We start from the raw sequence: 18,501 nt of genomic DNA, 5'->3' as shown, positions 1-18,501 counted from the left end.
TCAGCCTTTCTGCTCCTATGATGCTGCTTGGCCTGCTGTGTTCATCCAGCCCTGCACCTTGTTGTCTCCGATTCACCAGCATCTGCAGTTCCTACTATCTCTTGGTCATCTGACTGATCTGTTTGAGCTCCTTTTTGTTGTGTTCTTGAAACTTGGTGTAGGATAGGATTATTGAGCTTTGGCATATTTTACATGAGCTGAAATTTAGAGAGGATGAAGGACAGAAGGAGAAAACTGCAATAATTCAATTTAGAAGCAAAGATAGTACAAGTGAAATGATTGAATAATTAATCAACTTCTGGTAACTCTAGTTTTGACCAGGTGGGGTTAACTGTCCATGAACATAGGCCCATTCAGCTTATTAAACCTGCTCCATAATCCAAAACAATGACGGCCAATTGAACACTTCAATGCCAGTTACCCACATTATCCCCATACTTGTGCCAATGGTAATCGGAAAACTACCAAAAGCTCCTTTCAATGTACTCAAAAACTGAACTTCTGCAGTCCTCTGTGTGGAGCATTTCAAAGATTCACAACTTTGTGAATAAAAAAAATTCATGTCATCGCAGTCCTGAATTGCGTCCAACTTAATTTTAAATTGTACCCCCTGATTCTACACTCTGCAACCAGGAGAAACCTCTTACTTGTATCTACCCTTCTATCCCTGTACGTATTTTGTAAATTTCAATGAGTTGACCTCTTATTCTTCAAAATTTCAGAGAACACAGGTCCAGATTTTCCAATCTCTCGCCATAAGACAGTCCCACCATCCAGGGAACAAGTCTGATGAACCTTCGTTGCACTCCCTCTCTGGTAATACCAAGCTCCTACACAATTGAAACAAGCCTTCACTAACCTGGACTTCAATCCTCTTGTGATAAAGGGTAACATTCCATTAGCCTTCCTGATGGCTTGCTGCACGTGCATGTTAGCCATCAGTGACACGTCAACAAGGAAATCCAGGACCTTTGCGTATATACAGTTTTCAACTTCTCATTATTTAAGAAATACTCTGCACATCTATTCCTCCTACCAAAATGGACAAACTCACATTTTTCCAAATTATATTCCATTTGCCTTGTTCTTGCCCACTTAAAGTCTGTCCAAATCTGCTGAAGCTGTTTTACAACCTCCTCACTACGCATTCCTGCTTAGCTCCAGGACACCAGAGAAACTCAATGCCATAGAATGGGGTGAGGCTGATAATGACAAATGCTTTTATACATCAAGATGGGTAGAGCCGGGGAGATAGTGGGTTTCTATTTTACAAACTGTGTTTCTTTTTAGACATGTTATGTCAAACGTCCTGTTTTTGTCCAGTTGTCAGCATTACTTTCTTCTTGTGGGCAGCATTCACATCAGATTTGAATCAATCGTTAGCAGAAATTGCTGGAAAAGCTCAGCAGGTCTATCAGCATCCGTAGAGAGAAATCAGAGTTAAGGTTTTGGGTCCAGTGACCCGTCTTCAGAACTGAAACGTTATTCTGATTTCTCTCCACAGACGCTGCCAGACCTGCTGAGATTTGCAGGAAATTTCTGCTTTTGTTTCTGATTTCCAGCATCCGCAGTTTTTTTTTACATTAGATTAATGTTGCCCGATAGGCTGCCTCAAGATCAGCAAATCAACACAAAGCTGTGTTCTACAATCTGTGTACTGTATATTTGCTTCATAGTCATTAACCCATCTTATTAGGTATAGTTGGAACTGCAGATGTTTTTACTTCCCTTTTTTTTGTTTTGAAGATGGTGGGCATGTGGAAGTGAAATATTTAAAAGGATGGAGAATGAAGCAGCAGGACTCAACCTGTGCTTTACTTTTGGAGTCATAGCAGACATTCAGTATGCTGACGCAGAGAATGGCTTTAACTATTCAAGGACGAGGGAACGTTACTATAGGAACAGCCTCCACTTGCTGCGCAGTGCTATTGAAGAATGGAATGGAGAAGTGATCACTCCCAGGTTTATTCTGCAGCTTGGCGACATCATTGATGGATGCAATTCACAGCTAAAGTCCTCAGATCATGCACTTCAAGTGGTCATAAATGAATTTGCAAAGTCTCTGTCTCCTGTTCACCATATCTGGGGAAACCATGAATTTTATAATTTTAACAGGGAGCAGCTACTTAACTCGGCTCTCAATAGCAAACACTTGAGAAATGGCAAGCTCTGTGACAACGGAGACAGCAGCATTAAATCTGACTTGGACTCTGATGATCCTGAGTCATTTTACGGCTACCATTTTAGTCCATTTCCTAAATTCCGTTTCATATTAACTGACACGTATGATCTCAGTGTTCTGGGAAGGAAAAAGGATAGCAAGAAACATCACTATTCACTGCAGAAACTGAAATCAAACAACAGAAATGAAAATCTTAATAGCCCCAAAGGTAAATAGTAATTTTTCTGTATGTTTGTTGTGCAATTTTGGCTTTGCGTCGTGTGCACTTCCGGTTGGTGCTTTCCATTTCGATAAAGGCCCGTGGCCAGCTTTAAAATGGAGCGATCTGTGTAAAATAGAATGAATTGTGTAAAACAGAACAGTCTGTGAAACAGAAATGTCTGTGAAAAACCTGTTGTGGTTGTAATTACAAACTTACCATCATGAAGGTGCTGTATGACAGTATCAGACGGAGAATGTAATTAGGCTGTCACTAGTTTATAGCGAGTTCCCATTCTAATTTGGACAGAGGGTTTTACAATGGATATTTTAAAATTAAATGTAATACCATAAAATGCAGTAATGGTGCCAACCCCATTTTTACTGGCCTCAAAACTCTCATTTTTGAAGATGCTGCACATAGTCATTGACACCCCCACCCCCACTCTCCCAGCACCATTGCCATCCCACTCTAACTTGTATTGGCATCAGTTGGTTTTTGGAAAATAGTTGTATGTTGCATTTGCTGTGCTAACAGGTGCTGAAATACCTTTTTTTTCAGAATTTGGTTATTAGTTTCGTTTTTGTGAGATTGCAAGCCTCAAAAATAGCAAAAGACATAAAAATTGCTACAAGTTGAAAGATATATAATGAATACAAGTGGTTTGATGCAAGTTGAAAATGTATTCGTTCTATCTATTTGATTGATAGGACTCAATGGACTGAATTCACGCTTTCTGGCATTCAATGGAGGTTTCAGTCAAGAACAGCTGGAATGGCTAAACAAGATACTCACTTTCTCTGATAATAACCAGGAAAAAGTTGCCGTCATTGGTAAGTAATGACATCCTTGACAAATTAGAAGGTATAGTTTCAGTGACAAAAATAGAAATTGCTGGTGAGACTCAGCAGGTCTGGCAGCGTCTGTGGGGAGAAAGCAGAGTTAACGTTTCGAGTCCGGTGGCTCCTCATTAGAACTAATCTGTTTTTCTTTCAAATCTCCAGCATCTGTAGCTGTTTATTTTATTTTATATTTGAAGTGACTAGATTTATCATGCATTTGTTCTGATAGTAATCTTGGTTTAAATAAATCACATTTGTCCTCTTGGAATAGAAATGGTGTGTGAATACCAAAAAGAAGAGAATGAATAAATCTGAAAGGTAGCTTTAAAAACCAATCTTGTGTCTAAGCATATTATTGTATGGCAGATATGATCTTTGATGAGTGGTGTCATGAGCAGGTGATCGGTGCAAGTTTCCTGCCTTGTTCTGTTTGCAGCGGGTCACATTCCTTGTTTTCTGTGTTCAGAAGTCAGATCATCTGCTTTATTTCTATCATATTGCCACTTTGGAAATGTTTCCAAAAATCATCACTTGGACAGCATCAATATAACAGCACGCTAGAAATGTCCTTCCAACACAGACTTTGAAGGTTTATGTGAATTATATGCATTTCTTGTTGTAGTGCCTTTGTTCTGGTACTTCAGTTTTGTTCCTCTGACATTTCTGTAATCTTGTAAAAAAAAGAGCCATGCTCTTGAACTTTTATGTTAATACTCTGATTATTGTTGAAACTGATGTGACCACTGATTGTAAGTACAACGTAAATTGTGTCAATCACTTGTATAACGTACGTCTATCACACAGGTTATGCATAACACTCAGTGAGATTTCTACTCGGGTTTACTTGAAAAATATAGATACTGGCAATGTATATGTGGTTTAAGTGCAGCAGGCCTTGAGCATGAGGAGATAAACTTGTAGGTAGAGTATGCACAGTTTTGTGTTTTGAGACAAATACTTTACCTAGCATATTTTCTGAAAATTTGGAAGCACAATAGGAAATACAAAGGGCAGCACGGTGGCTCAGTGGTTAGCATTACTGCCTCACAGCACCAGGAAGCCGTGTTCGATTCCACCCTCAAGCGATTGTCTGTGTGGAGTTTACACATTTCCTCCTGTGTCTGCATGGGTTTCTTCTGGGTGCTCTCGTTTCCTCCCACAGTCCAAAGATCTGCAGGTGAGGTGGATTGGCCGTGCTAAATTGGCCATACTGTCCAGGGATGTGCAGGCTAGAAGGATTGGCCATGGTAAATGCAGGGTCACAGGAATAGGGTAGGAAGGGTAGTTCTGGGTGGATGCTTTTCAGAGGATTGGTGTGGAACAGATGGGCTGAATGGCCTGCTTCCACACTGTAGGGATTCTATGAATTTATAATACTTTCTTCTGTTCCATTCTTGTACATCTTACAGCTCACTATCACCCTCTCAGGTACAGGCAATGAATGCTGGTCTGCCAGCGACACCCACATCCCCACGAGTGAAACAAAAATTAACTGAGAAGACGTTGAAGTATTTCTTATCACAGAAATGTACAATCATGTGTACTGAGCCTTGACTTGTATTGATATTTATATTGATACCTGTGTTCACATCCTCAGGATATCCCTGAAGTACTTGACAACCAAAGGATTTTTTTTGAACAGAACAAGTTTGCACAAGCAGCAAGTGATTAGATGATCTGCTGTGATGTTGCCAATTGCAACTCTAGTCCTGCTGTGTGGTGCCCTTATCAAGGATAATTAGGGATGGTCAATGAATGTTGACTTAGCCAGCGAAACCTATAGCATGACCAATTTTTTTTTAAAACTCTGAGATTAAGTAATTATGTCCATTGGTAAGCATAGGACTTTCTAGTTTAGATGTCAGGGCTATCCATGATCCTCTGACTTGAGCAAGCGTGCTAACATCAGAGCAAAGCTGACACTGAAAATATGTGTGTAAAGATGTCAAATGAAAGGACTGTACGAAACAAATTACAGGTCCTCTAACCAGGATATGTAGCTATGTTTAGAGTCAAATCTTGAATGAAGACAATAATTCCTTACCCAATCAGCAATTATTTCATTTCCTCTTGTTTATTTAACAGTTTATCAGTCCTTTATTTCAGCACATAATCTAAGTTGACACTGAATTTTTGTAGAAGTGCTGCACCATTGTATTTACCATCTTCAGTGTAATATCATTTAAAGGTTATGTGTGCTGTTGGCAATTCAGGTGGGTGAAGAGGTCATTAGCTGCTCGCTTCAGCAGCAAGTTGAATAAAAGAACAACAGAGAGTTTGTAACTTACTGGCCAACATTCCTTTCTCAAGCGGTGCTGCAAAAGAACAGATTAACTGGTAAAATCTGAACCAAGTCAAGTTCACTGCTGCTAGCGAAGGCAACTGAACACCTTTGGTCACCCTTACATAAGTAACATTGTAAATTTATTGTGAAATTTCCTGTTTTGGATTTTTAGCAAATTTGCAGTTCATTCTTTTTCCCTCTATTATTCATCTTACCTGCCATTCATCCTGTAGGCCAGTCTCACAAAACGTCTTGGCATCAATGCAAAGAAACTACAGCTTCACATTGATAGGTGATGTCCTGGTGGTATTACCGCTAGGCAGTTAATCCAGAGATCCTGTTAATATTCTGGGTACTCGGGTTCAAATCCTGCCATGGTAGATGGTAGAATTTGAATTTAATAAAAATCTGGAAATAGGAGTCTAATGATGACCGGGAAACTGCCAGCGTTACCTGGTCTGACCTACATGTGACTCCAGACCCACAGCAATGTGGTTGACTCATTACTGCCCTCTGGGTAATTAGAGATGGGCAATAAATTCTGACCTGGCCAGCGACACCATCATCCCATGAATAACTTAAAAAACCTATTATGTTCAGGCATGAAATTGCACATATTAAGGTGCTTTTTAATTTTAGCAGTCAATACGTTAGGATCTGTATCGAATAACTTCAGCTTCATTTTAAGATTTTCTACCATTGGAGAGCTCCTACTAATTTTCTACGAGTATCAAAATTAAACTGGCTAGCACGAGGGGACATAGCTTTAAATTGAGGGGTGATAGATATAGGACAGATGTCAGAGGTAGGTTCTTTACTCAGAGAGTAGTCAGGGCGTGGAATGCCCTGCCTGCAAAAATAGTAGACTCGCCCACTTTAAGGGCATTTAAATGGTCATTGGATAAACATATGGATGATAATGGAATAGTTTAGTTTAGATGGGCTTCAGATTGGTTTCACAGGTCGGCGCAACATCGAGGGCCGAAGGGCCTGTACTGCGCTGTAATGTTCTATGTTCTAAACTAGGATTTGCATGACATACCTGAGAAGCAGAGACATGCAGAGTTTTTAAGTTATTCTTGTTTGGACAGTAACGCATTGTCCTGCATAAATGTGCTGCAAACTCTTTATTGCTTTATTGGTCTCAAATTGGTATCTCTTATACAGCTGCGTTGGTTTTTTTTTTACCAGTTATTTTTGACTCAGTTTGACTAAAGCACTGGATGAAGTGTAGAGTGGATTTGTTTATGTATATTTTGACCAGGTATTGAGCAATTCAGTTGAAAGCATGAAAACATGTAACTAAAAGGAAGTGGAGTAAAGATAATGTAATTGTAAACTGTTTTCTCAATGCAGGTCATCTTCCTATCCACCCAGCCTCAACAGATCCAATATGCGTTGCCTGGAACTATGATGAAATCCTCTCACTGTTGCACGCACACACTAGTGTAGTGTGTTTTATCGCAGGCCATGATCACGATGGTGGTTACTACTTGGATGATCACGGAATTCACCATCTTACCTTGGAAGGAGTGATTGAAACACCACCAGAAAGCCATGCATTTGGTACCATTCATGTGTACGAAGACAGAATGATCTTAAAGGGAAGGGGCAGGATTCCTGAGAGAGTTCTACACTTTGAGAATCATAAATGAATGAACCTCTGTGTTATAATCTTGAGACATACAGACCTTAATCACACGATGCTGTGTACTTTCTAGCTAAATGTTGCAATGGATTTCTCCACTTTAATAAACAAGCTCAAATGGCAGAGCAATGGAGTGTTATTGGAAAATTAAATTCAAATAATTTAACAGTAAATTTCCATAGCAATAATTGAAGATTCCCACTGTGGTCACAAAATCTGATAGTGATTCAAGTTTCTTGGGTTTTGACTTTGTAGCGCTGTTTTGCATAAGCATGGTACTATTTCATCTGAACCCTTCCATTTTGCATTGCCCATGTGTTGCAGTTCAAGCAGCTTTTAAGTTAATGCACACAAACATAGGCCGTTGCTAGTCACAAATTTCTTGTTAACGTAACATAAATTTAAATATAAATATTGCATGAACCTTTACCTTAATAAAGGTAGCACAGTGTGATCAAGATTTTGCAGTCCCTCCTTATAAAGACTTTCTAAAGGCATTCAAAGAGTTGCGACAGAGAAGGCTTGTTTTAAAAAAAACTTATATAAGAAAGTAGCAATGTCGGCGGGCGGGGTAAAAGGGGAAGGCGATGGCCTAGTGTTCTTATTGCTGTACTGTTAATCCAAAGACCCAGATAACCTGGGCTCAGTCCCCGTCTCTTTGACCTGTCTGTCTCCTCTCCACCTATCTTCTCCTCTATCCATCTTCTATCCATCTTCTATCCGCCTCCCCCTCTCTCCCTATTTATTTCAGAACCCCCTTCCCCTCCCCCATTTCTGAAGAAAGGTCTAGGCCCGAAACGTCGGCCTTCCCGCTCCTCTGATGCTGCTTGGCCTGCTATGTTCATCCAGCTCTACACCTTGTTATCTCAGATAACCTGGGGACCTGGTTTCGAATCCCGCTATGGCAGATGGTGAATTTGAATTCAATAAAATAACTGAATTAAGAATCTAATGATGATCATGACTCAATTGTAGGAAAAACCCATCTGGTTCACTAATGTCCTTTAGGGAAGGAAACTGCCATCCTTACCTGCTCTGGCCTACATGAGATCCAGACCTGCAGCAATGTAGTTGACTCTGAATTGCCCTCTGGGCAATTAGGGATGGGCAATAAATGATGCCTGGTCAGATACTCCTTCATCCCGTTTAATGAATAAAAAAACGATAAAAAATTTGCTAAGTGGTGGAAGCAGAGGATGATGATTCTTAGACGATTTTTAGACTGAAAGTTGGTTTGTTTTGGGGTTCCCAAGACATCAACACAAGGTTACTTGGTAGGAATTTTCAGAATGATAAAGTGTTTCTTCTAGTGAATAGGCTGATAACTACCGGTGTTGATTTCAATAATCAGGAAGAGATCTAACAGGTGACAACAATTGTTTTTTACTCATAGGTGTTGGTATCTGGGATGCTCTTCATGAAAACATAGTGGAATCTGATTCCATAAATAATTTTAAAGGAAGATGGGGCAAGATTTTGAGGATGAGCAACTTACAAGGTTACAGTCAAAAAGTGGGAGGCTGGGACTAATTTGGACTGCTCTTTCAGAGAACCAGTATAAGCAGAATTGACTGAATGGCTGTCTATTATGCTGTAAGGTTCTCTGTAAAAGTTACTTCAATACCATCCAAATGGATCCAGCAAATAGAGAAACTGAACTAAAAGTCAAAGATGAAATCGAAGTGCAACTTAGGACAGGATATTTATGTACTCATTATGCATATTAATACAATATTAATTGTATTAAAAGGGGATTTACTTGTTTCTCTATAAATAGACAGAGTGAAATTCAACTCAAACGAATGCTTGTAAAGTTGTGCAAAGATAGGCTCAAGTCTTCACTGATTTGTCTTTTTGGAACATAATACTGGAAATGTAAGTGCCAATTTTTGTTACTTCAAAAGATTCACTTAATTATACACATCAAAACCACATGGTAATAATTAAGCTCATGCCTGAAACCTGGCCAGAGCTCAGAGTATGCTTCCATACATCCAACAATGACCATGTTGTGAGGAAGTAGGAAAGATGATTGATAAAATACCTTGTGGTATTTGATATTGGGTGGCTATTAATGAAGTTAATCAAATAGAGAAGCACTGCTTAAAGCAACTTGTTTCATTGCTAAGGATATTTTTCAATCCACTGATCTGTTATGTAATTTAGGGAGTCCATAAAAGAAGGGAAAGATTGTAAATTGTTTGGAGCTATTCATGGAAGTGAGCATTTTTCTATTCAAAAAACTTTGTCGGAGGAGGAGCATAACCCAAGTCTTTTATATTTTAATGTAGGCATCTTATTCCAGTTATGATCGTGGAAATAGAGAATATAACACTGGATAGGTTTAACATAAATGAATGTGTACCTCAAAGAAAAGCATATGTACACAAAATGAGCCCCCATTAAAAGGAATATAAAACTTATACTAGCATTCTTACTGAACATTCTGTGTTAGAATGAGATTGAAATTTTTAGGATAAGTCTGGCTATGAATATGCCAGAGATCTAGGAATCAAAAGATTCAGCTCTCAAACTGATGTACCCTGAAAGAGTGTTGCTTTTTTGTTTATTATTCACTTGTGGCCATTTCTGGCTGACCAACATTTATTGTCAGTTCCTATTTGCCCTTGAGCAGGTAGTGGCCTTCTTGAACTGCAGTGGTCCATGTGCTGTAGGTGGATCCACGATGACCTTAGGGAGGAAATTCCAGGATTTTGACCCAGCAACAGAGAACGAAATGCAATATATTTCCAAGTCATATTATGAGAGCTTGGTGGTGTTCCCAAATACCTGCTGTCTTTGTCCTTCTGGATGTGGTATCAGTTTGGAAGGTGGTGTCTGAGGATATCTGGTGAATTTCTGCAGTGCATCTTGTAGATAGTACACATTGCAGCTACTGAATGTCAGTGGTGGAGGGAGTGGATATGGTGCCAATCAAGCGGGCTGCATTTCTGAAGAAGGGTCTCGGCCCGAAACATCAGCCTTCCTGCTCCTCTGATGCTGCTTGGCCTGTTGTGTTCATCCAGCTCTACACCTTGTTATCTCTGTTTTGTCTTGGATGGTTTCATGCTTCCTTGTTATTGGAGCTGCACACATCTTGGCAACTGGAGAGTATTTCATCACACTCCTTACTTGTGCCATGTAGATGCTGGACAAACTTTGGGACCCAGAAGGTGAGTTACTCATTGCACTATTCCTAGCCTCTGACCTGATCTTGCAGCCATTATATTTTAATGGCGAGTTCAGTTGAGTTTGTGGTCAGTGGTAACCCTCAGGATGTTGATAGTGGCTGATGGTAACATTCAGTGATGGTAACACCATTGAACATCAGTGGCTGGTGTTTTGATTGTCTCTTATTGGAGTTTGCCAGGCATTTGTGTAATGCAAATGTTACATTCCATTTATCAGTCCAAGCCTGGGTATTGTCCAAATCTTGTTGCATTTGAACAGGAACTATTTCAGTTTCTGAGTAGTTGCAAATGGTGCTGAACAGTGTGCAGTTATTGGCAAATATCTCTGTTGGGCAGATTCTGACCTTATGATGGAGGAATTGTCATTGATGAAGCAGCTGGAGATTGTCAGCTGTACCGCCCATTGATCCAACTTAAAAATGAGGTGCAACTGAAACAGGACGTGACATTTTGAAAAGCAGGAAGTTCTCCTCACTTCTCTGATGAAGACTCATCTAGACTCAAAGTTAGTTTGCTGTCTCTCCTTGGATGTTGTCTGACCTGCTGTGATCTCCAGCATTTGTTGGTTTCAGTATAGATTCTAGCATCTGCAGTAATTTGCTCCTACAGTTCTTCTCACTATCCTGGCCAACATTTATCTTCAACAAATATCAAGGGAAACAGTTAACTGGTAATTCATCTCATTTGCAGATTGTGGAACCTTGCAAAGAATAATCATTGGCCATTTTTATCTGTAATATCTCTACTGCTTTATGGGAAGAATTTGAGACATCTAAGGATGTGATAAATTGTTGTGTAAATGCAAAATCATTATTTAATACTGAAGAAGAGAGGAAAGGACACCAACATCTCTACCACAGTCACTACCACATTTCTGGTTTTCTGAATATGTAGTGTAAGGAAGAATTTAGGTGCAGTTTATATCAAAACGTTAATAGGTCACAGTTAGATCTCAAGTGTTTAGATTTGCAATGTTCAGCTTTGGGGAAAGGTGGAATAGAATTCAGATGAAGCTCCTGACCATGTTGCTTGAGACAAAAGAGATTGACCAAAAGTTTCTTGAGAAATGTTCACCATCAGTGTTGGCATGTGTTTGTGTTCAGCAGTACAGGCAGTGTCCAGGTTGCTAATGGGTTCTGTTCTTAATTGTGTTTGCAAGTCAGTTTATATACATGTTGGAATACAGTACAAGCTGATACAAGGTAGCCACTCGTAAGTACCCAGAAATATTTGTAAGACTGATCTTTAAAATTACACTCCTCTATTGCGTTGCGTTCATAAGTCAGACATTTGTAAATCGCCCCCGCGCCCCCCCCAAAAAAAACTGTAGTCACTTGCTTAAAGGCATCCCTGATTAATCTAAACACTTACCAGGCATGTTGAGTTTTGGAAGTTAAGCCACTGACTTCCTGTTTTTGGAATAAAGAAACACAAAGTCTGAGACAGTCTGGAGGATCTGGTCAGGAAGTCAGACACATTAATTGTTCTTTTCTCATAGCTGATCAGATTCAGAGTAATGATTGGTGATGTAAGGTTGTACTTGGTTCCTTGGTAAGATCAAAAATGGTACATTTGGTCAGTTCTATGCTACAAGGAGTGTTAAATAAATTGTAATGAATTATATTTGTTACTCAGTTCACTCTTTGTTAGTTAAGGACTTTTAAAGTACACTTTTATTGACATAAAAAGAGGCTTTCATTATGCTTAAGAATAAAAGGAGAAAATATTTGGTGGAAAATTCAACCCAAATATTTGTACATTTTGAGAAAGGAGTAAAGACAGTGTTAATGATGAATGTGACTAAAGTTCAATGAAACGTGTGAGAATTAAAAGATGGTACACATTTGAGCAAAATGATAACTCCCAATTATAACAATTTACAAATATCACTTTTACGGCGCTCACCATCAGACTCTGACTTAACTTTTTGTAAGAATCCATATGGTTTACAATTAAATAGAAGAATCACTGTTTATTCTAGTTTCTACTGCTAATCTGCCACCACAAATGGGAAAGTAAAAATGATTTCAATCGTCTTCCTGTTTGTGACCTTCAATCTTGCTTAGGTAATCTGAGTTGATGGGTCTGGTCTCTGTGAAAATCAATTTGGTAACTGTCCATACACTGCTGTTGATCCATATCTGTCTAGGAATGAAAAATTGATAACTGCTGTAAAAAGAAAGTGCACAATCATTTCTTATCCTTTGTCAATTGGAAACAAAGTACAGCTGCATCACATCAGGTACATTGGTGCAGTATGTGAAATTCACAAGTAGATGAAATGCATGTAAGCTTATTTGTTAAGGAAACAATCAGAAAGAATGTAATATCTTCTAATATTTAAGACATTTTTAAAAGTTGACCTGTCATATTTAAAATAAAATGAGTATTTAAAGCTGAAGTGGGTGAAAGTTGATTGAAAAATCTCTTTTAAAAAATCAGGTCAGCAATTTATATTTGGTCTTGTCGCACATAAATGTTAATCCAATCACCTTTAGGAAGAGCTGCATGTGATGACACATCCAAGGTTAATTTTTTCTGTTTATGAAACAAGAAATTACATGGCTATAGATCCTCTTGTAAGTCCAGAGCTTGGGAAGTAAAGCAAAGTTTTGATTTAAGAGATGTGGGATCCAGTTAACAAGGGAATTAGTAGCACAAACCCTGGAAGAGTATCTGGTAGAATCCAAATTTGCAAAATACCTTCTTCCAACAAGAATAATGCAATAAACCCATCTGAGATTGTGGATGGGATAATTTCTGTCAGCAACTCCCAAAACCTGGTTCTAGGAGTCGAAAGAGGTCAAGATCAGATAACTTAAACCTTTCAGAAAGCGTTTTCTCCTAACAAAATTAGGTTATCTTAAAAGCCAATCAAAAAAAATGCTATGTCCCTTGACCGCTATCTTAGCCATTCGTACTTCAACATGGCTCAATTATAAGCTGCAAATTACATTAGAAACTGAGTTAAATTTTCTTGAAATTTGGCTGTGTCAATTTTGGGAGTTTTAATGAGGGTTTCACCCTCTACTACACTGACCTCTACTACTGAGTCTTCTCTCACAATTTTACACTGTGCACTTTATCTGCATCACATCTCTATGGTGGCACATTCATATTATTGTGCATTCACCAGCGACAGACATACTGCTGCCTCAGTTCTGAGGAAGAGTCACAGACCCGAAACGTTAACTCTGATTTTTTTCTTCACAGATTCTGCCAGACCTGCTGAGCTTTTCCAGCAACCTATGGTTGCTATGACCTTCCAGGTTTCCTAGCTTCAGTACTATATTTAAAACCCAGCCACGTACCAGGTCGAAAGCTGCAGGCTAGGAATAGCCCTTCCCAGTTGCAATGTGAGAGGTTGACCTATCCATGGCCAATAGAGGCACCCAGTTTGCTGACAGGGACCTGGAATTAACATAATTCTCACTGCACGAGGCTCACATGCAGAGTTGTGTGATGATATTTGTCATTAACCTCAGCTTGTCAATTCAGGTGACACCCGAATCCCTCAAACCTTTTTATATTTCTTTCAGTGTTGCACTCCCTGTCAATCCCATCAAAGTTTCAGCTTCACCACGTCCCCAATAAGCACTTTTGTTTAACTCTTGATCTCTTATTTTACCCCCAATCCCTGGTCCTAAAAGCTTAGTAATGCCAAAAATCATTCTACACTATACCCCATTGAAATCTAGAATCATGGTAATCCTAATAGACTCCTCCCACAACATGACAAGGTGCTCAGTTTTATGTCTGTGCTAAAAGGCAAGGCAGGATAGAAATACTGTGAGCCTTTAATCTTTGGCTGTGGGGGCAATACGCAAGAAAGCAATGCAGAGATACTGTGAGCATTGAAGTAGGTGCAAATTGAGTGAGTACTGAAAGAGCAATGAAGAAGCCCTGACATATGCACTTCTCAGACAATAAGCTGGGTGCCTGACCCCGTGTGCAAAGCTTCCCAGCAGCAGCATTTCAATTTATAGGTTTCAGTGTATTCCAAAGTGTATTAAAGTGCAGAACTGTACTACACATGGATCAGAGATCTACCATGCCAGTGCAGAAAGACTGACAACATGACTAATGCCAACATCTGTAGACAGAGGGAGCTGGCAGTCACTGCCCATGGAATGTTTCCTGAGACATTGGTGACTGCTTTCCAAGATGACAGGCAGAGGACAGAGCAGTGAGTTGGAAACAGCTAACTGCTCTGAATTTTGTATCATGAATTGTCAATGCCTAGTAGTTTGGAGGATGGTAAATTCAGTGAGATTAGATAAGAATGACATACTAATCTATTGCAAATGGACTTTTGTTGCTCACCTTGATGTTCGACATTTGGTTGGAGACTAGGACGTTTTGCCATTGACTTGAGGAATCTTATATCAGCATTTTATTTCCCCAGCTTTCTTACCAAAGCTCATAACATTCAGGACCTAGGAAGATTCCAACCAAGGTCATTACACAAAAGTGTCACCCACCACAACCTCACTGTATAATGTATGTTTATTCAGTTATAAACATTTGGCTATATAATGGGCACTTCAGAGACAAATGCATGAAGCCACTGAGGTTGAGTTTTCATGGAATGAAATCTTAAAAGGCCAATTAAACAGTTGAAATCCAATGTAATAGAGATGAATTTAACTTACTGACCTCACGTTCAAACCTTTACCTTTTGCAATGTATTTGCTGCTCACAGTATGTTCTCCTGTACATTGTCAAGACAGAATGCAGACAGCGGAACACCTCTACTTTGCTCACAAGCTGACACCAACCTTCCAGTTGCTTGCCATTTATATACACCTCCTTGGTCTCATGCTAATATTTTTATTCTAGACCTGCTGCAACACTCCAGCAAAGCCCAATGCAAGTTGAAGAAACAGCATCTCATTTTCCACTTCGGCATTTTACAGCTTTCGCAACTCAACATTGAGTCCAAGAATTTCAAATCACGAATAATATTCTCCATGATGGTTCCTCCAGCACCACCCCCTCCCCCACATTCATGTCTTGTTTACTGTCCACAAAGCCAATCTCACCTATCCGCACCTATACTAAATTCTTTTGATATCACTCCTTTTCTAACATACCTTATTTGTTTTTGCTCTGGGCACCCTCACCCTCTCTTCCAGTAGTTCCTTGTCCCCCTTTGCCAACAGCATAAGAATCCATCATTTTGCAACGCTCTTCAGGTCAGAAGCATAATAGACCTGAAACATTAACTCTGTTTCTCTCTCTACACATGCTGCAGACCTGCTGAATTTCTCCAGCACTTTACATTTCTAAATTTAAAAATGGTACAGCACATTGTTCAATGCAGTGTGAAGACCACCAAGTAATAGGAAAGATGTTGAGGGTGGAGTTTACGAGGAAATTATGGAGAAGTACAAAAATTATAGCGTAGTTATAATGGGAGGCATTAATTTTGAGAATCTAGACTGGAATAGTGATATTGTAAAGATAGGAGAGGGTTAAACGATCTCAGCAGTGTTCAAAAAAATTTTTTGACAGTATATTTCCATTCCAACTAGAAAGGAGATGTGATTGGAGTTAGTTCTTGAGAATGAACTGGATCAAGTGGATCAAATGTTGATATGAGTACATTTAGGGCATAGTGATAATTGTATCAGAAGCTTTAGTTTAGCTATGGAAAAGAACAAGAAGCACTAATAATAGCTAACAGTGGGAACACCACTTTGGCTGGTGAAAGAATGCTTCCAACGTATCCAGGTCAGAACCAAAGTCTGGAAGGCAAGGCTGTAATTGAACAATCGAAAAATCTTTAAAAATCATCCTGTAATTGAGGCACAATAAAGGTGTATTGTCACAGACGGTGGGACTAACAGTCCAGCGCTCTCTGAAAGACAAATGAGGAAATAGAGTTAAGATCAAGAAAAGTGTGCAGTGGGTCACACCACCTTAACTTTGCCTCCATTGGAGGCAAGATTGCCTTTTTAAGGACCGTGGTAATCAATAGTGATTTGTCCAGTTGGCGGAAATGATGTACATGGGTTTCCTCGTATCGAATCCCTGCAGGAGGATCAATGGAAACAATGGATGGATTGGATTCTGTGTCTGTAAGAGAGGGACATCAGCTCCCTGGCTGAGGTGACGGTGAAGGATCACTCTATACACTGGTCAGTGATGAGATAGGGGACTTTGGTGGGTTACATTGGACTTCGTGCTGCTGTTCGAGATAGCGGGGTCCCTGCTGCTAGTTAATTTCTCATAGCAGTTACTCTGCGGCAAGCATATAGTGCTGACAGCTCTTTACGTATCATTCACAAGAAGCGGTTGATGTTTCTGGGTCTCGGGTCTACAGCAAGTGAAAGTTACAGGTTTGAATTCATTCAGAGCGTGCGAATTGTAATAATATTTGAATTTATTATATCCCTTTATCCGGTCAAAATTATTCAGAGCGTTTTATTGGAAGTTGGCGATTGATCCACACAAATATGCTAAAGCCATGCATTCACACATCGTAAATGTTACATACAACTGCACCGTGGTAATTTATTATGGACTTATAAGGTAACTGGTAGGTTACAAAATTGAAACACTGCAATAACGCGGTGCCTCCTTTGAAGGCTGTTTAGTTTCAATTCCCCCTTTGTCATGCTACTTGAAGCCGGACCCAACTAGATGCATCTGAAATACCAGCGCAGTGCTTACCAACGTGTGTGTAGAGGGGGTTGTGGCGGGGAAGGGGGCCGCAATGGGGTCACCAGCTTAAAGTGTTGGGGTCATGAGCTCTGTGACTTCAACGAGGCTCTGACTGGATATTGACATCTACAATCCCTCAGTTACGGATTCCTGGTCTCCGTCTCCACTCTAGCCATGAAACTCTGACTGGATTGCAGCATCTACACTCCCTTTCTAATGGATTTCTCCTCTCTGTGCCCCCTCCCCATGATTGATTGATTGATTGTTGTCATATGTTCCCGATTACAGTGAAAAGTGCTGTTTTGTGTGCTTATACAGGCAGATGGTACCATACAAAGTGCATCAGGGTAGTAGAACAGAGTGCAGAATGCAGTGTTACAGCTACAGAGAACGAGCAAAGAGTGAGAGGTTGGAAATAACATTTGAGAGGTCCGTTCAAAAGTCTGATAGTAGTGGAGAATAAGATGTTCTTGAATCTGCTAAGTACGTGTATTTGAACTTTTATATCTTCTGCCGGGTGGAAGAGAGTATAACTGGGATGGGAGGAGTCCTTGATTATGTTGCTTGCCTTCCCAAGGCAGCGGAAAGTATAGATGGAGTCAGTGGATGGTAGGCTGGTTTTTGTGATGGTCTGGGCTACGTTCACAACTCTGTAGTTTCTTGTGATCTTGGGAGAGCAGACGCCATACCACACTGTGCATCCAGATAAGATACTTTCAATGGTGCATCTATAAAAATTGGTAAGAGTCCTTGTGGACAGGCTGAATTTCTTTAGCCTTCTGCTTTCTGGACTATCACGTCGATACGGGTGCACCAGGACAGATTGTTGGCGATCATCACTCTCAGGAACTTGACACGATCGACCATCTCCACCTCAGCACTATTGATGCAGACAGGGTCGTGCCCTCCACTCTGCTTCCTGAAGCCAATGACCAGCTCTTTCCTTTTGCTGACATTGACGGAAAGATTGTTGTCTTTAGACCATGAAACTAAGCACTCAATCTGTATTCTGTGTTGATGTTTGAGATCCGACCTACGATGGTGGTGTTGTCAGCAAACTTGTACATGGAGTTGGGGTGGAATTTGGCCGCACAGTCATCAGCGTATAACGCCTATGGCAGGGGCTGAGTACGCAGCCTTGTGGGGCACCGGGTTTGAGGATTATTGTGGAGGAGGTGTTGTCATCTATTTTTACTGACTGTTGGTCAGGAAGTTGAGAATCCAGTTACAGAGGCGGGGAAGCTGAGACCCAGGCCTTGGTGTTTAGAGATAAGTTTGTTTGGAATTATGGTGTTGAAGGCAGAAGTATAGTCAATATGTAGGAGCCTGACATTCCTCGTTATAAGAATGTTCCAGGATGAATGTAGGGCCAGGAAAATTTTTCTGTCCGTTTCCCACCACCACACCGCTCCCAAATATCTCTCTCACTCTCGCTCTCAATCTCTCTCTCTCTCTCTCTCTCTCTCTCTCACACACACACACACTCACA

General features: G+C 40.1%; 2 protein-coding genes across 3 annotated transcripts in view; both read left to right on the top strand.

The window, feature by feature from the left end:
* The first annotated feature begins 71 nt into the window (after positions 1-71).
* LOC109912988 (manganese-dependent ADP-ribose/CDP-alcohol diphosphatase) lies at positions 72-7,278 on the top strand. The gene is made up of 4 exons (XM_020512451.2): positions 72-816; positions 1,747-2,390; positions 3,092-3,214; positions 6,864-7,278. Exons 2-4 carry the CDS (start codon positions 1,781-1,783, stop codon positions 7,160-7,162), a joined length of 1,032 nt encoding a protein of 343 aa, XP_020368040.1. The 5' UTR covers positions 72-816; positions 1,747-1,780; the 3' UTR covers positions 7,163-7,278.
* Positions 7,279-16,348: 9,070 nt separating this feature from the next.
* Positions 16,349-18,501, top strand: part of LOC109912985 (manganese-dependent ADP-ribose/CDP-alcohol diphosphatase-like) — a 13,637-nt gene continuing 11,484 nt past the window's right edge. Inside the window, exon 1 of one of the 2 annotated variants that reach the window (XM_048610917.1) lies at positions 16,349-16,457. The gene's annotated coding sequence lies outside the window, so the exon portion shown is untranslated. Of the gene's footprint in view, positions 16,487-18,501 lie in introns of both variants that reach the window. The other variant, XM_020512449.2, reaches the window with a different exon arrangement.

This window comes from Rhincodon typus, chromosome 23 (assembly GCF_021869965.1).
Source record: "Rhincodon typus isolate 14 chromosome 23, sRhiTyp1.1, whole genome shotgun sequence".
Taxonomy (NCBI): Eukaryota; Metazoa; Chordata; class Chondrichthyes; order Orectolobiformes; family Rhincodontidae; genus Rhincodon; species Rhincodon typus.
Note: the sequence above shows the minus strand (reverse complement) of the source record. Positions and strands in the feature narration are given on the sequence as shown.